This window comes from Oncorhynchus clarkii, chromosome 24 (assembly GCF_045791955.1).
Source record: "Oncorhynchus clarkii lewisi isolate Uvic-CL-2024 chromosome 24, UVic_Ocla_1.0, whole genome shotgun sequence".
NCBI classification, from domain to species: Eukaryota; Metazoa; Chordata; class Actinopteri; order Salmoniformes; family Salmonidae; genus Oncorhynchus; species Oncorhynchus clarkii.
The window spans coordinates 13,770,358-13,794,534 of record NC_092170.1 but is presented as its reverse complement, the minus strand read 5'-3'; the positions used below and the strand labels follow the sequence as shown (position 1 = coordinate 13,794,534).

The 24,177-nt window shown below is 43.4% G+C and overlaps 1 protein-coding gene across 1 annotated transcript; it reads left to right on the top strand.

Moving 5' to 3' along the window:
- The first annotated feature begins 1,349 nt into the window (after positions 1-1,349).
- On the top strand, positions 1,350-24,177 carry LOC139382267 (A disintegrin and metalloproteinase with thrombospondin motifs 15). The gene is made up of 8 exons (XM_071126137.1): positions 1,350-2,516; positions 5,835-5,967; positions 11,364-11,531; positions 11,982-12,265; positions 12,504-12,681; positions 14,542-14,717; positions 20,710-20,885; positions 21,289-24,177. Exons 1-8 carry the CDS (start codon positions 1,566-1,568, stop codon positions 22,064-22,066), a joined length of 2,844 nt encoding a protein of 947 aa, XP_070982238.1. The 5' UTR covers positions 1,350-1,565; the 3' UTR covers positions 22,067-24,177.

The following is a 24,177-nucleotide window of genomic DNA, read 5'->3' as shown; positions in this document are numbered from 1 at the left end:
AACATGAACTCGGCATAGGCCTACAGCACAGGACGCTGCAACATGGATACCTATATTATAATTGAAGGGCTCGGTCAGTTATTTTAAACTTTGAGTGACTGCCAGTGCAGTGGCCCCCAAGCGACTCCCATAAGTAGGCTATAGCATACCCACCACGGCCATGTTCCTCATCAGTCGAATAAATCAATGATAAAGAGATGTCATGGAACACATTAGAGAATTGTGTTAAAGAGATAAGACTCTTATCTTGCGCGTCACTGGTCATTCCCGCGCGTAAAGGGAATCTCATTATTTTGTAATCCAATACTACCACCTTGTGGTTGAAAAGCTTCAATAGAACCTTATCTAAACTTTTTTTGTTTTACCTTCATTAAACTAGGCAAGTCAGTTAAGAACACATTCTTATTTTCAATGACGGCCTAGGAACAGTGGGGTAATTGCCTTGTTCAGTGGAAGAACGACATATTTTTACCTTGTCAGCTCGGGGTTCCGATCTTGCAATTTTTCCTTTACTAGTCCAACGCTCTAACCACTATGCTACCCTTACCTAAACTAACCTACTTTTTATAAAGCGCTAACACGTGTCCCTTTTGCCCTTCGTCATAAGAGAGCAAACAATGTCATAAAATGTAACCAGTGAACGCTGATATTACTTGGGGCTCTTATTAGCTTCGAAGTGGCATTGGCAAAAGGACACGTTAGCGCTATATAAAAAGTAGGTTATTTTAGGTAAGGTCCTGAGTAAACATTTCAACCACAAGGTGGTAGTATTGGACCACAAAATAATTAGATGCCCTTTACGCGCGGGAATGACCAGAGATGCGCACTCTACTGCAGGCGCAACAGGTGTCGTTCTTTTTTAAACTATAGCCTAGAGCAGGTTAGACATTGTTGGAAATATTATTAGGCTATTTCTCAATATTTCTTGGGTGTATTTGCATTACGCATGGAGTTTGAACTGTTAGGTCATTAAGCCTAGTTACCTTGTACGATAATTAGTTTGTATAATATTATAGTTTAATCAATCGATTAGTTATGCCGGATTAAGTCATATTAGTTTCACCTGAATCTATAACTCACACTGTACAATTGGCACTGTACTAAAAGTGTTACTTTAGTAGGCTACTTTGTCGTTGTCGATGAGTGTTCAACCCGTTGCGTCAGAGACGCACTTTTGGTTCGGATAGTGGGAGGAGACAGTTCAGCTTGTGCCACATGTGATAATAATATTTAGAGCGCTACAAGTGGCTGCGGTTCAAAGCATAAACCAAGGGGTTAGACCATGTCCAATGAGCTTTTCCAAGGACCTCCCCACATTTCCGTTGACAGTTCCCGATGTTTATAAACATGACTCTAGACTGAGAGTCAAACTCACCAAGTCCAAAGAGCAGGCTGGCTTCAATAGTCTGGTTCAAGATGGGAATCGATCACATCTTTTGGTCTTTCATCCTTTGAGGACGCTCAACTGCGGCTCTGTGACACAGCGCACTGGATCACATGCAGACTTGGCACCACCAAGGACAGTGGCGGATTAATCGATAAGTAATAGTTTTTGCATTGCAAATATGACTACGTTTATTGGCTCTCTGTTTATTTTTATGGATGTCCTATTATATGCAAAATTGAACTATTGCATCGAAATAGATTTTTGCGTACCTGTTCGATTAGACCATAAACATTTAGAAAGACATACTATTCGACAGACGGAGGAGAGAAAGAATGACCAACTAGTTGTTTTTAAAATAACGGCTTTCAGTCAAGAATTTTATCTCAATCTTTTACCGGATTCTACATTTATTGCGCCCAACATCCCTCCTCACAGCGGCTCCTTAGCATCAAATTCCTCTGCAGCCACAGACCTGAGCCACTGCTTCTACTCTGGCGATGTCAATGCAGACCAGGAATCGTATGCTGCGCTGAGCCTCTGCAAAGGCTTACAAGGCGCCTTTTCTTACCAGGGCATGGAATATTTCATCAATCAGCTTTCGAACGAGAGGGTGAGAAGAACCCACGTCATACGCCGCCGGGGACGCGACCCGGACTCCAGCGGCAATTCCACCACGAACAGGTGTGGAGTAGGACCTGGTTTGACCCAAAGCATTTCAGGGTCTTTTGAGAAACATAAACACATGAAAGGACTGGAGATGGACAGCCTGACTGAAACTGTATTGAAGAGCTTGGGTAGATCAAAAAGGTTTGCCTCCATCCCTAGGTTTGTGGAGGTTCTTGTCGTGGCTGATGAGTCTATGGCCAAATTTCACGGGGATGACTTGAAACATTACCTGTTGACCCTGATGTCTGTTGCTGCGAAGCTGTACAAGCACCCCAGCATCATGAACTACATAAACATAGTGGTAGTGGGCTTCATGGTGATCAACGAAGCAGAGAAAGGACCCAAGGTTTCCACCAATGCTGCCCTCACTCTACGCAGTTTCTGTTCTTGGCAGAAACATTTAAACAAATACAATGACAAGCACCCTGAATATTGGGACACTGCAATCCTATTCACCAAACAGGTAAGGGGTGGTAACACGGTGTCAACTCTTTTTGATGTTTGCTTGCAGATTAGCTTCCATGCAATCATCAATTACAGTGCCTTGCGAAAGTATTTGGCCCCCTTGAACTTTGCGACCTTTTGCCACATTTCAGGCTTCAAACATAAAGATATAAAACTGTATTTTTTTGTGAAGAATCAACAACAAGTGGGACACAATCATGAAGTGGAACGACATTTATTGGATATTTCAAACTTTTTTAACAAATAAAAAACTGAAAAATTGGGCGTGCAAAATTATTCAGCCCCCTTAAGTTAATACTTTGTAGCGCCACCTTTTGCTGCGATTACAGCTGTAAGTCGCTTGGGGTATGTCTCTATCAGTTTTGCACATCGAGAGACTGACATTTTTTCCCATTCCTCCTTGCAAAACAGCTCGAGCTCAGTGAGGTTGGATGGAGAGCATTTGTGAACAGCAGTTTTCAGTTCTTTCCACAGATTCTCAATTGGATTCAGGTCTGGACTTTGACTTGGCCATTCTAACACCTGGATATGTTTATTTTTGAACCATTCCATTGTAGATTTTGCTTTATGTTTTGGATCATTGTCTTGTTGGAAGACAAATCTCCGTCCCAGTCTCAGGTCTTTTGCAGACTCCATCAGGTTTTCTTCCAGAATGGTCCTGTATTTGGCTCCATCCATCTTCCCATCAATTTTAACCATCTTCCCTGTCCCTGCTGAAGAAAAGCTGGCCCAAACCATGATGCTGCCACCACCATGTGTGACAGTGGGGATGGTGTGTTCAGGGTGATGAGATGTGTTGCATTTACGCCAAACATAACGTTTTGCATTGTTGCCAAAAAGTTCAATTTTGGTTTCATCTGACCAGAGCACCTTCTTCCACATGTTTGGTGTGTCTCCCAGGTGGCTTGTGGCAAACTTTAAACAACACTTTTTATGGATATCTTTAAGAAATGGCTTTCTTCTTGCCACTCTTCCATAAAGGCCAGATTTGTGCAATATACGACTGATTGTTGTCCTATGGACAGAGTCTCCCACCTCAGCTGTAGATCTCTGCAGTTCATCCAGAGTGATCATGGGCCTCTTGGCTGCATCTCTGATCAGTCTTCTCCTTGTATGAGCTGAAAGTTTAGAGGGACGGCCAGGTCTTGGTAGATTTGCAGTGGTCTGATACTCCTTCCATTTCAATATTATCGCTTGCACAGTGCTCCTTGGGATTTTTAAAGCTTGGGAAATCTTTTTGTATCCAAATCCGGCTTTAAACTTCTTCACAACAGTATCTCGGACCTGCCTGGTGTGTTCCTTGTTCTTCATGATGCTCTCTGCGCTTTTGACGGACCTCTGAGACTATCACAGTGCAGATACATTTATACGGAGACTTGATTACACACAGGTGGATTGTATTTATCATCATTAGTCATTTAGGTCAACATTGGATCATTCAGAGATCCTCACTGAACTTCTGGAGAGAGTTTGCTGCACTGAAAGTAAAGGGGCTGAATAATTTTGCACGCCCAATTTTTCAGTTTTTTATTTGTTAAAAAAGTTTGAAATATCCAATAAATGTCGTTCCACTTCATGATTATGTCCCACTTGTTGTTGATTCTTCACAAAAAAATACAGTTTTATATCTTTATGTTTGAAGCCTGAAATGTGGCAAAAGGTCGCAAAGTTCAAGGGGGCCGAATACTTTCGCAAGGCACTGTATTTCCATTTGGAATAATGATCTCATTATGTAACCCAATACATTATCTGCAAATACAATACTAAGTGTTCTTTTATAGACACATCCCTGTGTGTTTACATGCAGCCTGGTAATGCTGAGACAAGGTGGGTTTGGGTGTCAATTCCTCTTCTATTAAGGAAATCAACTAAAATTCCACTTCCAAATTCAAATTTTTACTCAATGCAAAAAATGAAAACATTGCTTGCAATTGCACAGCTAACAAGCATCACATCTGTCTTGACATCTTAAAAGTCCCCCTCCTTTTTCCTATCATGAATCACGTTGCAGAAGATTTAGCATAAAGGTCCACACTATTAGGATCACTGAGCCAAAAAACATGCTCATGGAACAAGATTGAACCGTATGAACAAATATTGTTTCACATCTTTCAGGAAAGTGGGTATAGCCGGTCACCTATTTTTCCATCCCGACCATAGAGGTAGATAGAGGACTCGTCTTTATATCTGTGCCATTATAGCATCTGTGAAAGCATGGGCAGCACCATTGAGGCTACAACGCATAGGAATCCCCACTCACTACTTTGACTACTTTAAATTGGCGGAAGCATGGTAGAAGCCCTCAATGGCGCTGCCCATGCTAAAACTGCCTTTTGGTCACTAGAGGCCTCTATCATTCTCTATGATCCCAACCTGAGTTGAGAAATGCCACAGGTAGAACAGGCCAGGCAGGGTTTTCACTAGCTCTGATACAGGGCTTCAGTGCAGCTTGCTAACAGAATCCTCAGTATTAGCACTAACGCCCTGGACCAGAGCTAGGATTTTACACTCATATGGTGGAATGGGAAGTATCCATTACTCTGTGATGATCCACTCACTTCCAGCTGTGAGCCTTTAGTCCTGCCTCTCAGCCTGGACTCAGCCAGTCTGTCTGTTTTCCATTAAGCCGAGCTTGGCTGGAAGCAATCTGATGCACTGGTTCTCTTTGAGTGCATAGCAAAATGCATAACATTTCATTCTGAGACTGATTCTGTCCAACTGTGATCAAAGTGGTGTAAAATGATCCCACTTACATGGCGAAGATGCCTTGACCTATACAGTTACCCTGTAGGGATAAAGAGTGTTTATTGACTTTATTGGGGAGGGGGTTATTGAATTGAATATTGTAGGCTAGAGGCATTGTTTTAATGTACTTGTATGAACAATGCAGTTGTATCGGATAAGAATTCTCACACTCAAATCAAATAAACTTGTATTTGAAAGTGTTGTACAATACATTTTTATCAGTTCCATTGTCAGACAGACCCTTTGGCACGTGGCAGTGGAATTGTTCTTCTCTGACAGCTGTAACATTCCCTAAGCATCTTGCGGATTAAAGGGTTAGCTCACTGGGCCAGATTGTTTGCACATCAGAGAGAGAGAGACAGGGAGAGAGAGAGATAAAGAAATGGACCCAACCAGAACAATGGACCAGATTGTAAGTGTTTTCTGCTTTAATATCTACCAAAAGATCGTGGATATGCAATGAAATAACAACACACTTATACGCGTAAGACAAATGACATTACACACCTACACATCTCCCCATCTCATCACATTGTCCAGATGATCACATTTCATTTGTCTTCTGCAACAGGACTTGTGTGGAGCCACAACCTGTGACACCTTAGGCATGGCAGATGTGGGAACTATGTGTGATCCCAAGAGAAGCTGCTCTGTCATCGAGGATGACGGTCTCCCTTCAGCCTTCACCACTGCTCATGAACTGGGTGAGTGAAGATCACTCTTACTGTGTATTATCGGTATCATTCAGATCAGATCTACCAGAACACTCTAAGAAAAAAGGGTTCCAAAAGGGTTCTCCGGCTGTCCCCATAGGATAACCCTTTTGGTGCCAGGTAGAACCCTTTAGGGTTCCATGTAGAACCCTCTATGGATAGGGTTCTACGTGGATCCCAAAAGTGTTCTACCTAGAACCAAAAGGATTTTTACCTTGAACAAAAAATGGTTCTTCTAAGGGTTCTCCTCTACACCAAATCAGAATGTTTATAAACAACGTTCTGATTTGGTGTATAGGAGAGCCCTTAGAAGAACCATTTTTAGTTAAATCTGTGTAGAGGAAAAGGGTTACAGAAGGATTTTTATGCCTTGAGACCACTGAGTCATGGATTGTGTATGGGTGCCATTCACAAGGTGAATGTGCAAGACACATAATTTAAGTGACATTGAATGGGGTATAGTATTATACGCCAGTTGCACCAGTTTGAGTCAAGAACTGCAACGATGCTGGGTTTCTCATGCTCAACAGTTTCCCGTGTGTATCAAGAATGGTCCACTACCCAAAGAACATTCAGCCAATTTGAAACAATTGTGGGACGTATTGGAGTCAACATGGGCCAGCATCCCTGTGGAATGTTTTCAACACCTTGTAAAGTCCGTGCCTCGATGAATTGAGGCTGTTCGGAGGGCAAAAGGGGGTGCAACTCAATATTAGGAAGGTGTGTATACACATCTAAACTATCAAAATAACACACATGGAATCATGTAGTAACCAAAAAAAGTGAAAAAACAAATCTAAATATATTTTGAATTTGAGTTTCTTCAGTAGCCATCCTTTGCCTTGATGACAACGTTGCAAACTCTTGGCATTCTCTCAACCAGCTTCATGAGATGGTCACCTGGAATGCATTTCAATTAGCAGGTATGCCTTGTTTAAAGTTAATTTGTGGAATTTCTTTCCTTAATGCGTTTGAGCCAATCAGTTGTGTTGTGACAAGGTAGGGGTGGTATACAGAAGATAACTCAAATAAGCAAAGAGAAATGACAGGCCATCATTACTTTAAGACATGAAGGTCAGTCAATGTGGAAAACTTCAAGAACTTTAGAAAGTTTCTTCAAGTGCAGTCGCAAAAACCATTAAGCGCTATGATGAAACTGGCTCTCATGAGGACCTCCACAGGAAAGGAAGACCCAGAGTTACCTCTGCTGCAGAGGATAAGTTCATTAGAGTTACCAGCCTCAGAAATTGCAGCCCAAATAAATGCTTGACAGAGTTCAAGTAACAGACACATCTCAACATCAACTGTTCAGAGGAGACCGCGTGAATCAGGTCTTCATGTTCGAATTGCTGCAAAGAAACCATTACTAAAGGACACCAATAATAAGAAGAGACTTGCTTGGGCCAAGAAACACGAGCAATGGAGATTAGACTGTTGGAAATCTGTCCTTTGGTCTGATGAGTCCAAATTGAGAATTTTGCAGTGTCTGAGATGCAGAGTAGGTGAATGGATGATCTCTGCATGTCTGGTTCCCACCGTGAAGCATGGAGGAGGTGTGATGGTGTGGGAGTGCTTTGCTGGTGACACTGTTTCTTATTTATATAGAACTCAAGGCACACTTAACCAGCATGGCTACCACAGCATTCTGCAGCGATACGCCATCCCATCTGGTTTGTGTTTAGTGGGACTATCATTTGTTTTCAACAGGACAATGACCCAACACACCTACAGCTTGTGTAAGGGCTATTTGACCAAAAATGAGCATGATGGAGGGCTGCATCAGATGACCTGGCCTCCACAATCACCCAACCTCAACCCAATTGAGATGGTTTGGGATGATTTGGACCGCAGAGTGAAGGAAAAGCAGCCAACAAGTGCTCAGCATATGTGGGAACTCCTTCAACACTGTTGGAAAAGCATTCCAGGTGAAGCTGGTTGAGAGGATCCCAAGAGTGTGCAAAGCTGTCATCAAGGCAATGGGTGGCTACTTTGAAGAATCTCAAATATAAAATATATTTTGATTTGTTTAACATTTGTTTGGTTACTACATGATTCCATATGTGTTTTTTCATAGTTTTGATGTCTTCACTATTATTCTTCAATGTAGAAAATACTAAAAATAAAGAAAAACCATTGAATGAGTAGGTGTGTCCAAACGTTTGACCGGTACTGTATATAAACAATATCTAAAGAAATCCAAACACTCTCACACACATTCCTAGAGTAGATTATACAGTATAAGCAAATCCAATGTAAGACAATGGAGAGTGAGGTATGTTACAGCATTCTTTCTCTCCCTCTCTCACATGTACACACATACCACAGTCTCCCATCCGCACGACACAGGGATTCTTTAGCTAAATAGCCCAGTACTGTACTGCCGACCGTCACATTGTACAGCGCCATATTTTCCGTTTCATCCTACCCAGAGGGTTTTTCATTTTTTCATGGAATAGAAACACCATAATATTAATCTAATTAATTAAGCAAGTACCAATCAAAAGTTTGGACACACCTACTCATTCCAGGATTATTTTTTTTTTAACTATTTTTTACATATTTACAAGGACAGCCTACTCCTGCCTCCCCGTCGGGGGATTGAACCCCGGTCTCCCGCGTGCCCTCCCCGTCTCTGGTAATGCCAATATGGAAGACGATCGAATGCTTCTCAAAGATGCCCTCTGGAGGTCAAATTAGCTTGCATTAACAGAAAAAATGCCTGACAATTATGACATGCCACAGAATGCTGCAGCAGCACACAAGGTGTGCCTCAGTATGACACAACTTTTAAAGGAGGAACCTACAATGTGATTTTCTGGATTTTTTTTCTCTTTTCTCATTTTGTCTGTCATAGTTGAAGTGTACCTATGATGAAAATTACAGGCCTCTCTCATCTTTTTAAGTGGTAGAACTTGCACAATTGGTGGCTGACTAAATACTTTTTTGCCCCACTGTATACTCAAATAGGGGTGCTTATATTTGTCCTGTTTCACTGCATGTACAAGAGGGTAACTTGTACAAGTGTGTTTCTTGTACATTCCAACTCCACCTGAGACACTCTCAGCGAGCGGGGTCATGGTCAGGGATCAGCCATTATTGACGGCTGTTAAGTGCCTTGTTCAAGGGCAGATCAACAGATTTTTCACCTTGCCGGCTTGGGGATTCAAACAAGCAAACCTTTGGTTACTGGCCCAACACTCTAAGCGCTAGGCTACCTGCCCCCCTGTTTTCAAATAGATATATTGGTCCAGGCAATTTAATACCAAAAAGTATTAAGATCTGATAATTTGACCCTGTTCCGTTTGTGAAAATAGCGACAATTTTGCCGGCCGCCTACCATACTGTCATCTACATTATACGATAGTTATTTGTAAACACAGACCAGAGCCATGCAGAGAACCAACCATACACAGAACTCTGCATTTACAAACCAGAATCAAATGTGCAGGCTATTGTGACATCGTGGTGATTTGATCTATGGGGACAGCCAAAGAACCCTTATAGGTTCTAGATAGCATGTGAAGACTAAATAATAATAATATATTTATTTATTTTATATAGTGCTTTTCATTACAGGTAGAATCAAAGTCACTATTAAAAATAAAAACAACAAAAAACAAAAATGTTTCCAAAACAAATGCAGGGATCTGGCAGTACGTGGGTGATGGTCTTCCACAGTTTTAGACGATAGGAGGTTCATAAAGTTGTATCTTGAAAGGAGGGATGGAACAGCCAGGCAGGGAGTTAGAAACATCTGACAAACAGGCCACGGAGCTCTTCATTGGGCATCTTGTCGTCTTCGATGTTCACAGCTAATTAATAATATGTCGATGCCCAAGTAGACTTGTATGTTATTATGTTATTGCCAGAGTGAACATGTAAGCATTATGCACGTCTTGCACAAAAGATGATAGGTGTTGATGATGTCATGTGGTGTTAACTAATTCAATTGTAGTCTGTTGTTGCGGATGTACTGCAAAGTTCATCAATCTCCATAGAAATGAGATGTTGTAAATTGGACCAAAGAGCATACATAATCCCTCAATGTGTGAACTGCCCAAGGGGGTCCTTGACAAAATTTGATTACCAATTCTAATCTGTCAGACATTGGTGGGGGGAAAAAAACATGGCCCCATTGAAAACTCTTGAACTTTTCTCACCTTCTTCCTTTGATCAAGTGAAATGGGTGTCATTCTGTCCAACAGTCTCATTACCACTGAAGCCATTTTTTGTCAAGGCTGGTATTATTAATGAGACAACAAGTGACAGTTGCATCAAGTGTTTTCAATCATCCATGTGGAGCTGTGAAGGAAGTAAAGCCTGAAAACAGATGGGGAAGTACTAGCAGATGTGAGGCCCCATTGAGAGGCACTGGTTTAAGGTGCACACTTCTATGAACTAATTATAGAATTTCCTTCAAAAAGGACTGTCATATTTGACATCCCTTTGTGAAGTCGTCATTTCCGTGTGGGATGAGATGACTTGCCTTGTTGTTGGAAACAAAGTCCTCAGTTCCATCTTACAGTTTTCCTTCCACTGCCTGTGACTATTAAACTTCATATGACAGCATTGTGAAAAGTGGTTGGTTTGATATTTGGAGTGGGATAGAGTTCAAGTGAATACATGACATTTCACAACATAGTGTATAAAATACATACTAGCCCTACAACATATAGTATAATTGTATGCTATATGATTTAGAAGAGAAGTATGGCGATCCAACTTCAGTCCTGCCGTAAACAGATGCATTGAAGAAGACTAGTAAATCACCATGACTCTCATTGTCCTCGTCCCAATGAATCTGTGATTATGTTCCACTGTCAGTGGTCTTCACTACAAACATAAGCAGCTGGTACCAGGCCAGGCTAGCGCCGTGAGCTACTGCAGGCTGAGCAAAACAAATGGACATTGCAAACTTAATAAAAGGGGGAAATATCTGCAACCAAACCACCACTCGACAATAGCAAGGTCTCAATGGCTTGTTGAGCAGAGAATGGGATTTTTCCTCTTTTTTAAATCATCCTCTAATTAGTACATGGGTGTCAAACTCATTCCATGGAGGGCCTAATGTCTGCAGGTTTTTGTTTTATCCTTTCAATTAAGACCTAGACAACCAGGGAGTTCCTTTGTAATTAGTGACCTTCATTTCTCAATTAAATACAAAGGAGGTGCTAAAAGGCGCTGACACTCGGCCCTCCATGGAATGAGCTTGACTCGTGAATTAGAACATTATTGGAATTGGTTGATGATGATTGACATTGATTAAAATGACGATGATGAGATGATGATGAAATAACCTGGTATTCTCAAACCGATGCTCTGTATTTTCAGATTTTCTAGCCATTCTGGTCATATTTCCTCCCTGTGCTATTTCTTCTGTCCTTCAGGCCATGTCTTCAACATGCCCCATGACAATGTGAACGCCTGCAAGGAGGTGTTTGGGAAGCTCAAGGACAACCACATGATGTCCCCCACGCTGATCCAGATTGACCGTGCCAACCCCTGGTCTGTGTGCAGTGCAGCCATCATTACAGACTTCCTGGACAGAGGCCACGGTCAGTCAGCCACTCAGCTCGGTCTCTGTAAATTGGAGCTGTCATACAATGTGCATGCATGTGCGTGTGAGTTCTGCTTGTGTAAATTATAGCTGTCATACAAATGTATATATGCACCCCCTCCTTTGAAAAACATCAGACTTTGTTCTCACTCTTGCAGCAAATCTAAACAGTTCTTACTATTGGAGTTCTTGAATGGGGCAATGCAATTAGAAGCAATAGCATTGGAGTTCATGGGCCTCTCATGTCAAATACTGTTGCTGTTCAACATCTGCATTAGCTGACTGTGACATATAACGAGCTTCAACGCTTGTTTAATGTTTAAAAAAATACTCGTTTTTTTGCACAGGTATTTGCACTTATTTGGGCTGGAAAATATGACTATGTAATGGTTTACAAAAAGCTTTGCACAGCTGATATCTTGACTCTGTGGTTGTTTTTCTTCGAAAGGGGACTGTCTTCTGGATCAGCCCCAAAAACTGCTGGCTCTGCCTGAGAGCCTCCCAGGCACCAACTACAGCCTCCACCGCCAGTGTGAGCTGGCCTTCGGTACGGGCTCCAAGCCCTGTCCCTACATGCAGCACTGCTCCAAGCTGTGGTGCACGGGCAAGGCCAGAGGCCAGCTGGTCTGCCAGACACGTCATTTCCCCTGGGCTGATGGCACCAGCTGTGGCAACAGTAAGCTCTGCTTCCGAGGGGTGTGCACCGACAAGAACAATACCAATAAGACCAAGGTGAGCACACTCACTGTCAGTGTTCTGATCTGCTTAGTTATTACTATTGATATAGATGTTGATAGAGACTGATCTCACAATGAATACAATGATTTCACAATCTAACAACAATGAAACATCTATATCTTTGTAATAATATGTACTGTAAACTATATTTCTGAATGTACACTAAAATGTTACTATTGGTTCTACGTGTAATTTAGAGTACAGGTTCTAAATGTGTGTAGTTCTCCTACAGGTGGACGGTGGATGGGGGACGTGGGGTGTGTATGGGTCATGTTCTAGAACCTGTGGGGGAGGAGTTCAGCTGGCCAAAAGAGACTGTAACAACCCTGTTCCAGAATATGGGGGGAAATACTGCCAAGGACTCCGTCTGAAGCATCGCTCCTGCAATTTGGACGCCTGCCCAGAACCAGGTAGAACTCATTGTGAAGTTTTAAGTAATCCTTAATTACATTATTTCGAAAAATGCATTTTGCTTCCTTACCACAAGAAATAAGATTTGCTGACATGCTAATATGTAAAAATACGTGTGAAACAACAGTCTCACTTTAAAATTACATTTTGAAATGTTAAAGAAAGCCATTAGTCCATGGTAAAGCTTATACAGAAGCTTCAGAAATCATTCACAAGCAAACGTCATGTTATATGAACAGTGGCAAAAAGGTAATGTCACATTTGGCAATGCACCAGATGTAATCAACACGTTTCACTGCACCTATCCAACCATATTTTATTTATTAAATATTTTAAAAAATTGTCAAGCATGTATGTAGTGCTCATGAAGACTTTTTGAATGTCCTAAAGCCTTTATACAGTGCCTTGCGAAATTATTCGTCCCCCTTGAACTTTGCGACCTTTTGCCACATTTCAGGCTTCAAACATAAAGATATAAAACTGTATTTTTTTGTGAAGAATCAACAACAAGTGGGACACAATCATGAAGTGGAACGACATTTATTGGATATTTCAAACTTTTTTAACAATCAAAAACTGACAAATTGGGCGTGCAAAATTATTCAGCCCCCTTAAGTTAATACTTTGTAGCGCCACCTTTTGCTGCGATTACAGCTGTAAGTCGCTTGGGGTATGTCTCTATCAGTTTTGCACATCGAGAGACTGAATTTTTTTCCCATTCCTCCTTGCAAAACAGCTCGAGCTCAGTGAGGTTGGATGGAGAGCATTTGTGAACAGCAGTATTCAGTTCTTTCCACAGATTCTCGATTGGATTCAGGTCTGGACTTTGACTTGGCCATTCTAACACCTGGATATGTTTATTTTTGAACCATTCCATTGTAGATTTTGCTTTATGTTTTGGATCATTGTCTTGTTGGAAGACAAATCTCCGTCCCAGTCTCAGGTCTTTTGCAGACTCCATCAGGTTTTCTTCCAGAATGGTCCTGTATTTGGCTCCATCCATCTTCCCATCAATTTTAACCATCTTCCCTGTCCCTGCTGAAGAAAAGCAGGCCCAAACCATGATGCTGCCACCACCATGTTTGACAGTGGGGATGGTGTGTTCAGCTGTGTTGCTTTTACGCCAAACATAACGTTTTGCATTGTTGCCAAAAAGTTCAATTTTGGTTTCATCTGACCAGAGCACCTTCTTCCACATGTTTGGTGTGTCTCCCAGGTGGCTTGTGGCAAACTTTAAACGACACTTTTTATGGATATCTTTAAGAAATGTCTTTCTTCTTGCCACTCTTCCATAAAGGCCAGATTTGTGCAATATCCGGCTTTAAACTTCTTCACAACAGTATCTCGGACCTGCCTGGTGTGTTCCTTGTTCTTCATGATGCTCTCTGCGCTTTTAACGGACCTCTGAGACTATCACAGTGCAGGTGCATTTATACGGAGACTTGATTACACACAGGTGGATTGTATTTATCATCATTAGTCATTTAGGTCAACATTGGATCATTCAGAGATCCTCACTGAACTTCTGGAGAGAGTTTGCTGCACTGAAAGTAAAGGGGCTGAATAATTTTGCACGCCCAATTTTTCAGTTTTTGATTTGTTAAAAAAGTTTGAAATATCCAATAAATGTCGTTCCACTTCATGATTGTGTCCCACTTGTTGTTGATTCTTCACAAAAAAATACAGTTTTATATCTTTATGTTTGAAGCCTGAAATGTGGCAAAAGGTCGCAAAGTTCAAGGGGGCCAAATACTTTCGCAAGGCACTGTAAGTTGCTTCATTAAAGGATGACCCACATGTTTTTTTTACAGATGTGTACTCGTTTGGATCCATGTTACTAATAAGCATACAATCCATAGGAAAAAGCTTCCGTGAGGAGCAGTGTGAGGCGTTCAACGGATTCAGCCTCAACACCAACAGGCTCTCAGCGTCTGTGGTGTGGGTCCCCAAATATTCTGGAGTGTCACCCAAGGACAAGTGCAAGCTCATCTGCAGAGCCAATGGAACAGGCTACTTCTATGTCCTTGCTCCAAAGGTGAGTACCGCACAAACACAAGCGGGCTAATCGAACTTAAATAACCCCAACCCAAAAACCTCAACAAGGAACAGGTGAAAACAATTAGACAAAACCAAACGAAAAGGGAAAAAAGGATCGGTGGCAGCTAGTAGACCGACGACGAGCGCCGAGCGCCACCTGAACAGAAAGGGGAGCCACCTTCGGTGATATTCGTGACAGTACCCCCCCCCCCCTGACACGCGGCTCCCGCAGCGCCCCGACACCGGCCTCGGGGACGACCCGGGGGGCGAGGCGCAGGGCGATCCGGATGGAGGCGATGGAACTCCCTCAGCATAGATGGATCCAATATGTCCCCCACCGGGACCCAGCATCTCTCCTCCGGCCCGTACCCCTCCCAGTCCACAAGGTACTGCAGGCCCCTCACCTCGATGTCCAGAGGGGGCGGAGGGACCTCCGGAACCTCACCTTCCTGCATGGGACCAGCTACCACCGGCCTGAGGAGAGACACATGTCCGTAGGGAGACCGGGCAACGGGATAAGACGGCAGGACTTCGAGAACCGATCCACAACGACCAGGATCGTCATGCTCCCCTGAGACGGGGGAAGATCAGTGAGAAAATCCACTGATAGATGGGACCACGGCCGTTTGTAACTTCCCTCGTGGCAAGTGCCTAGGAGCCTTACTCTGGGCGCACACCGATCAGGAGGAGACATAGAATCGCACGTCCCTCACTAAGGTGGGCCACCAATACTTCCCCCTAAGACCTCACACTGTCCTCGGAATACCCGGGTGACCTGACAAGGGTAGACTATGAGCCCACCGAATCAATTGATCACGAACAGCGAGCGGCACGTACCTACGACCCTCCGGGCACCGTGGAGGCGCAGGTTCCTCCCTTAGCGCCCACTCGATGTCCGCGTCCACCTCCCATACTACCGGTGCTACCAGCCTAGCCGCCGGAATGATGGGAGTAGGATCGATGGACTGGTCCTCAGTGTCGTAGAGGCAGGACAGCGCGTCGGCCTTAGTGTTGAGGGCACCTGGTCGATACAAGATCGTAAATCGAAATCTGGTGAAATACATGGCCCACCTTGCCTGACGAGGATTCAGTCTCCTAGCTGCTCGGATATACTCCAGGTTATGGTGGTCAGTCCAGATGAGGAAAGGGTGCTTAGCCCCCTCAAGCCAGTGTCTCCACACCTTCAGGGCCTTAACACAGCCAACAACTCCCTGTCCCCCACATCATAGTTTTGCTCCGCCGGCCCGAGCTTCTTTGAAAAAAAAGCACAGGGGTGGAGCTTCGGTGGCGTACCCGAGCGCTGTGAGAGCACGGCTCCAACCCTAGCCTTGGATGCGTCCACCTCTACTATGAACGCCAAAGTAGGGTCCGGATGCGCCAACACTGGCGCGTCGGTGAACAGCGCCTTCAAACAACGGAAAGCTCCGTCCGCCTCTGCTGACCACTGCAAACGCACTGGCCCCCCCATTCAGCAGTGAAGTAATAGGAGCCGCTACCTGGCCAAAACCCAGGACTAACCTCCGGTAGTAATTGGCAAACCCTAAGAACCGCTGCACCTCTTTTACCGTGGTCGGAGTCGGCCAATTACGCACAGCCTTGACGCGGTCACACTCCATCACCACCCCCGAGGTGGAAATGCGATAACCCAGGAAGGAAACGGCTCATTTGGAAAACTCACATTTCTTCGCCTTCACGTACAGGTCATGCTCCAGCAGTCGCCCAAGAACCTTGTGCACCAGAGACACATGCGTGCGGCGGAGTAGATCAAGATATCGTCAATATACACCACCACACCCTGTCCGTACAGGTCTCTGAGAATCTCGTCAACGAACGATTGAAAGATGGCTGGAGCATTCTTTAACCCGTACGGCATGACGAGGTACTCATAATGGCCAGATGTGGTACTAAACGTGGTTTTCCACTCATCTCCCCCCCCGAATACACACCAGATTATACGCGCTCCTGAGGTCCAGTTTCGTGAAGAACCGCTCCCCGTGAAATGATTCCACCGCGATAGCGATGAGAGGTAGTGGGTAACTAAAACCCACCGTGATGGAATTGAGACCTCGATAATCAATGCACGGATGCAAACCACCCTCCCTTTTCTTCACAAAAAAGAAACTCGAGGAGACGAGTGACATGGAGGTCCGAATGTACCCCTGTCCCAGAGCTTCCGTGACATATGTCTCCATAGCCAACGTCTCCTCCTGGGACAAAGGATACACGTGACTCCTGGGCAGTGCAGAGTTTACCTGGAGGTTTATCACGCATTCCCCTGTCGATGGGGTGGTAATTGGGTTGCCTTCTTTTTACTGAAGGCGATAGCCAAATCGGCATACTCAGCAGGAATGCGCACGGTGGAAATCTGGTCTGGACTCTCCACCGTTGTCGCACCGATGGAAAATCCTACACACCTGCCTGAACACTCATCAGACAACCCCTGGAGAGCTCCCTGTCTCCACGAAATCTTAGGATTGTGAATAGCTAGCCAGGGAATCCCCAGCACCACCGGAAACGCAGGTAAACGCAGGCTAATCCGCTCCTTATGATCCCCCCACGTAATCATCTCCAGAGGAATCGTGGCCTCCCTGACCAGCCCTGAACCTGACAGTCGACTATCTAAGGAGTGCACGGGGAAGGGGGGGATGTGTGACATGTGACCAACAGGAAGCTCTGAGTGAGTGTGGTGAGTGTGGTGCTGACTCACCTGGGGTTACCGAAGAGTGTTCTGCCTGCCCTCTCGACTCCCAGATGGACTCCTTCAGCACCGACCGGAAGTGTGCCCTCTCCGGCCACAGCTGGTACAGGAGGAGCCTCCTCCTCAAGAGGAGCCTCCTCCTCCTGTCTCCCTAGATGCAGCCCCCCCCCCCCCCCCCCCTCCCCCCACCTAGCTCCATCGGTATGGGAGCGGGAGGACCAGGAGGTGGAACATACAGGACCCTTTCAAAACGTCCGCGAGCAGCCAGCAGATGGTCTAGCCGGATCGACATGTCTATAAGCTCGTCCAGGCTGAGCGTAATGTCCCGACAAGCCAGCTCCCTGCGGACGTCCTCTCTCAGGCTACACCTGTAATGGTCTATCAGGGCCCTGTCGTTCCAACCTGCTCCAGCGGCCAAGGTCCGGAATTCCAGCGCGAAGTCCTGCGCGCTCCTCGTCCCCTGCCTGAGATGGAACAATCTCTCACCCGCTGCTCGGCCCTCCGGAGGGTGATCGAACACGGCCGGGAAACGGCGGGTGAACTTCGGGTAGTGGCCCCTTGCCGAGTCGGGCACGTTCCATACGGCATTGGCCCACTCCAGGGCTCTACCCGTCAGGCAAAAGACGAGGACACACACGCTCTCCTCGTCCGAGGGAGCCGGCCGAACGGTGGCCAGGTAGAGCTCTAGTTGAAGCAGGAATCACTGGCACCCCTCCGCCGCTCCATCGTACTCCCTCGGAGGTGTAATACGCAGAGTGCTGGCACCGGATCCCGCTGGAGGAGATGGTAGCGTTGCCGGTCCTGTGGAGTCAGGCGCAGAGAGCAGAAGATTCGAGGGAAAAAAGCTTTAATGTCCAACAACCAGGAACATGTACAAATGGGTGAAGCCAAAACACAGGTGTAAAACACAACCCAAGGACCACTGGTAATACTCGGACAGCAAAAACCCAACAATAAACAATACACCTCTTACATACACAGCAACAAGCCTGCACAAACACAAGTGGGCTAATCAAACATAAATAACCCCAACCCAAAAAAGCCAACAAGGAACAGGTGAAAACAATTAGACAAAACCAAACAAAAAGGGAAAAAGGGATCGGTGGCAGCTACGACGACGGAAGGGGAGCCACCTTCGGTGATATTCGTGACAATAGCCTTGCTATTGAGAAAGACCGCCGTAGGCAGACCTGGCTCTCAAAAGAAAACAGGCTATGTGCACACTGCCCACAAAATGGGCAGTGTGAGTTGCACTTCCTAACCTCCTGCCAAATGTACAGTATGACCATATTAGAAACACATATTTCCCTCAGTTTACACAGACCCACAAAGAATTCCAAAACAAATTTGGATAAAATCTCATATATATTGGGTGAAATACCACGGTGTGCCATCAAGATTTATCACAGTGTGCAATCAAGCAGCAAAATTTGTGATCTGCTGCCACAAGAAAAGGTGAACCAGTGAAGAACAAACACCATTGTAAATACAACCCATATTTATCTTTATTTATTTTCCCTTTTGTACTTTAACTATTTGCACATAATTTTAACACTGTACATAGCCATAATATGACATTTGAAATGTGTCTATTCCTTTGAAACTTGTGACTTAATGTTTACTGTTAATTTTTTATTTATTATTTCACTTTTGTTTATTATCTATTTCACTTGCTTTGGCAATGTAAACATGTTTCCCATGCCAATAAAGCCCTTTGAATTGAACTGAATTGAATTGAGAGAGAGAGAGAGAGAGAGAGAGAGAGAGAGAGAGAGACAGCAGTCATGGACTGTGTTGTTTACAGCTGTTGTATCTCGGCAAGTATTTACACAACCAACCAACCAACCAACCAACCAAGCACTGAAACAAGCTTTTATATCAATACATACCAGACCTCTCTTTCCCTTTGAGCACTCTGATATTTAGACTTTCTTGTTTGCTGTTCTGTCTTTAGATGGTCCAGATAGTTGCTGGATAGAAAAGTGTGGATCCATTTGGGGTCTTTTAGAATGGAATCTCTCTCTATCAATTACAATATCTAACAATTACTCCAATCAGAATTGGATCAGAATTGGATAATTGTCCTCTGGATGCAAAGTATTGCTGTTCTCCCAAAATCTGACACCATTGGAAAGCTGGGATTCCCCTCTATTCAACACTGGCCATGTCATTCTGACAATTTTAAAATATATTCTTAGAATTAACAAATATCTCCAATGCAGCCCCTGAAACCTGAATATTTTGCCTTAGGTTATAGATAAACGTGTCTCAGTTCGTTACCTTGCTTTGAAGTAGCCTAATTTAGCCATTTTCCACATGATTCATTGAATGAGGAAATTATTTTATAAAGACATAAAAAGTATTTGGTTGTAAATGTAGGCCTAGTGTTGCAATCATCCTCAAGGAGAGACGTAAAGAACGAGTGCAGTCCAAATTCCATTTTTTCTGTGCTTTATATCATATTGTACAACTGCTGATGAAACTAACACTGTAAAAGTGTGAAAAAATTGATCAGTATTATTTCCTGATAGTTGCTGGTTGAAAATACACTCAACACAGGACATTCTAATCAGCAGGTTTGCTTTGGTGGGAGTACCGGCTTTCCATGGTGACATCACCATGCGATTCATTGGTTAATAGAACAATAACAAAAAGAGTTCCAAACCTCTCTGCCAATAACAGCTAGTTTTCAGTTTTCCCATCCCCATTTAGAGCACTCCCAGATAGTCCTAGCAAAATTCTTGCTTGAAATATTGTTTATTGCTAAAAAGCAGCTTTTGACAATTTTAATGGAAATCTATTACAGTAAGGTCCTTAATTGTTACGCAGAAATGATTTGATATTGATATAAAATGGCTGCATTGGGCCTTTAAAGGGGCAATGTTGTATTTTGAGACAGTCTTGAATCTGCAAAGATACCAATAGGCAGAGGGTAGCTTACATTTTTGTCTGATTTTCTGTATGCTAATAGGCATAGTAATGATAATAATACATTTAATTTTGTAAAGGGGTTCCTTGCATCATACAACACTATTTCCAGTTACCTTTTTGGCGCATTGTGTTACAGACCAAGTGACTTGAGCTTTCGGAAGTAAAAAATCAGTTCTACTTTAGTGTCAAGCTCACACACACACACACACACACACACACACACACACACACACACACACACACACACACACACACACACACACACACACACACACACACACACACACACACACACACAAGCACTCTTTCTCTCACTTCCTTTCTCTCTCTCACTAATATATTCCCCTATTCAAACCCACAGGTTGTTGATGGAACACCCTGTTCTCCTGACACCTCTGCAGTGTGTGTCCAAGGGAAATGTATCAAGGCGGGCTGTGACGGCAAGCTCAGCTCCAATAAGAGGTATGACAAGTGTGGTGTGTGTGGAGGGGACAACCAAAGATGCAAGAAAGTGTCCGGATTGTTCACCAAACCCATGTAAGTGACCGGCACACAGTATGCTGTTCCTAGTGCATGCAAGAATCTGCTACTTTTTTGTACCATACTTCATGTCATCATACTTTATGTCATCATACTTTATGTCATCATACTTTATGTCATCATACTTTATGTCACCATACTTTATGTCACCATACTTTATGTCACCATGCTTTATGTCACTATACCTTATGTCATCATACTTTGTCATCATACTTTATGTCATCATACTTTATGTCACCATACTTTATGTCACCATACTTTATGTCACCATGCTTTATGTCACTATACTTTATGTCATCATACTTTGTCATCATACTTTATGTCATCATACTTTATGTCACCATACTTTATGTCATCATACTTTATGTCACCATACTTTATGTCACCATACTTTTTTCAGACATGGCTACAACTTTGTGGTGATGTTGCCTGTGGGAGCGTCCAACATCGACATCCGGCAGCGTGGCTACAGAGGCTTGGTTAATGACGACAACTACCTAGCGGTGAAGAACCGACATGGCAAATACCTTCTGAATGGGAACTACGTGGTGTCAGCGATGGAGCGGGACATAATTGTGAAGGGCAGCCTGCTGCGCTACAGCGGCACCACTAGTGCTGTGGAGATCCTCCAGGCCACCAGGCCTCTCCAGGAAGCACTGACCGTAGAGGTCCTCTCGGTGGGGAAGATGACCCCTCCCCGGGTCCGCTATTCATTCTTCCTGGCCCGGGAGCACCATAAGGAGGAGAACATCCTGAAGAAAATGGAGAGGAGCCATTCGCAGAACAGCGTCCTGATGGACCGCAACAAGGTGAAGCTAAAGGAGTCGTCGCACAAGTCCATGCCCCCGAACATGTGGTCGACGGGGGCATGGGAAGAGTGCACCGTGACCTGTGGGAACGGGCTCCAGAGTAGACTGGTTCAGTGTACGGACCCAGAGGGCAAAACAGCCACGGACTGTGACAGCTTACAGAGGCCGGCTGCCACCAGGGTATGTGGGGACCCCTGTCCCATGTGGGACATAGGCCAGTGGTCTTTGTGCTCCAAGACATGTGGAAGGGGCTTCAAGCGGCGGCCGCTGCGTTGCACCACTCAGACTGGCATGCACCTACCCAGAGAGCACTGCTCTGGCATGAAGAAGCCACAGGAACTAGATTTCTGCACAGCGCAGCTGTGTTAGAGAAGTTCTATGTCTGCTGATTCTTTGTGTTGTTCCAGTGATGCTCTTGAAAATAAAACCCATTCGCTGTCCTATTGGGCTCTGACAAACTCCCGTAGTGCATGGCATTGTTGGTATTTGAAACAGCTAAGGGAAAGAAAGTGGTAGAGGTACAAAATGTGGGACCATTTCAGTTGAGTTACTGGCAGTGCCTGAATACTTGTACTTGTGTCCTAAGTAGTAGGGTTTTTGAGTATGCGAAAAAATATAATGTTTTATTGTATGGGAAATTTCTAATATTGAGTGTTTTTAATGCCAGGACTTCTTTTGGCTTTTAATCTAATATGAATTCGCTGTACACTATTGAGGAAGATGATCGTGTTTATTAGATCCACGTGAGTTTGACAACAGCTGATAAACAGAAAACGGGAGGGGCTGTACCAAAATGAACAAAAGGCAGGGAACAACCCGCCTACTCATTAGATGATACCCTCTCAGTATGGATGAGCCTAGTATGTTGATATCTGTTGCTTACTGCAAATATTTTTAACAAACAGTGTGTTCTAAACCGTATGTGGTAAGGTTAATACATTGTTTATTCTTTTAGTTATTTTAGTAGGCAAGAACTATTTTGGACACAGCCACAGCCATTCTACCTCTAGTGAGACAAAGAGTAAAACACAAATGCACACACAGCACTGGTCTAGGTACGGTCTATATACAGGAGGTCTATAGACTTGCTGTATTTGACACCAGACACTCAATCACCTTCAAATCAGCAACTGGATTATGGAGCAGTATGTTAGCTATCTTTCATCTGTGATTCACCATCCCCATCTTTTCCTGTAATAATCTTAATGAAATGTGAAATGCAGTACTGTATCTGCAAAATATAAGACCTGTTTGGTCCATGCACTAGTTTCAAATGCTATTTTTGTATTTACAATGGAATTTTATTAACATTGTTAATTGTTAATCTATTAGGTACATTGACATAAATTAAATATCATAAAAAAAATAAAAAATACAATTGTAATCTGAACTATTTGCTAAAGTCTTGTTAAAACCCTACAATATACCTTTTTCAGTTTCCATGATTAAACAGTTGATAGTAATATTTCTCATATGATAATTAAAAATTGTTAATGAAATATCCTATACACTTGAAAATATTATCAGCAAATGGCAATTATAAAATCAATTATGAATCGGATTTTAATCAATCCAGTGATGCAATAAAGCAGTGCAAATTTGGCCAAACAATTCAATATTTTAAGAGAAAGAAACAATATGTGTATATATAGACATAGAGACTCAAACGCACTGTATGTACTATATAACTAATGATTCGTTTCAAGAAATAATGTACTTGTATTGTGCAATGCATCATTTTCCTCTTAATGTTGTGTCTTGAACAGTGCAAATTTCACAACGCTCAGATTGTATTCATGTTTCGCCAAAGAAATGAGGATACTGAATATGAGGAAAGCCTTTGCAAGAGACACATCTCAGATTCACCACGTGAACTTGACATAGCATAGCTTTCTTACCTCTTGCAGTAGAGTGGATGCTGATATTCTTCCTTGTCCCCTTTTGCATGATGGTCATTTGAGAATTTGAGTTTCAAGTAAATACTATTAGTTACAGTGTGTTCAGTTCAGCTATTTCAATGCAATGCTGGTAAATTATCATAGGAACTTTACAAGACCATGTCACATCATCAGCAATTCAATTTCTGAAACTTTGTCCTCTCTACTGACTTTTCTAATAAAGCCTGTGTTACATTATTATGTAATAATAATTGTTTTATTACAATGCATAGGAAAGTGACAAAAGGCTTTTTGTTTTGCTCTACATTCCATTTAGATCCACTGTCAATGAAAAGGTACTTTCCTGGCACAGAATCCACTCCCATGATACCATTCTGTTGTTTATTTTGTTTTGGTTCGGAGGAACCACATCTTCCATCTGAAAGATGGTTCCTGTATTCTTTGGAATTGGAATTGTTTCATTTCCTTTTGCATCATGTACAGCAAAAGACTTGTTCTTCCATCCGCTGCATTTGTATACTATGTATACATTCATCTGTGCACAAATAAACAACACGTGAATATTGTGTTCTTTGTGTTCTC

Coding starts and splice junctions, on each gene's coding strand:
- LOC139382267 (XM_071126137.1), top strand. CDS start 1,566: ATGACTACGTTTATTGGCTCTCTGTTTATTTTTATGGATGTCCTATTA. Junction 12,266..12,503: donor ACAATACCAATAAGACCAAG/GTGAGCACACTC, acceptor GTTCTCCTACAG/GTGGACGGTGGATGGGGGAC. Junction 14,718..20,709: donor TCTATGTCCTTGCTCCAAAG/GTGAGTACCGCA, acceptor TCAAACCCACAG/GTTGTTGATGGAACACCCTG.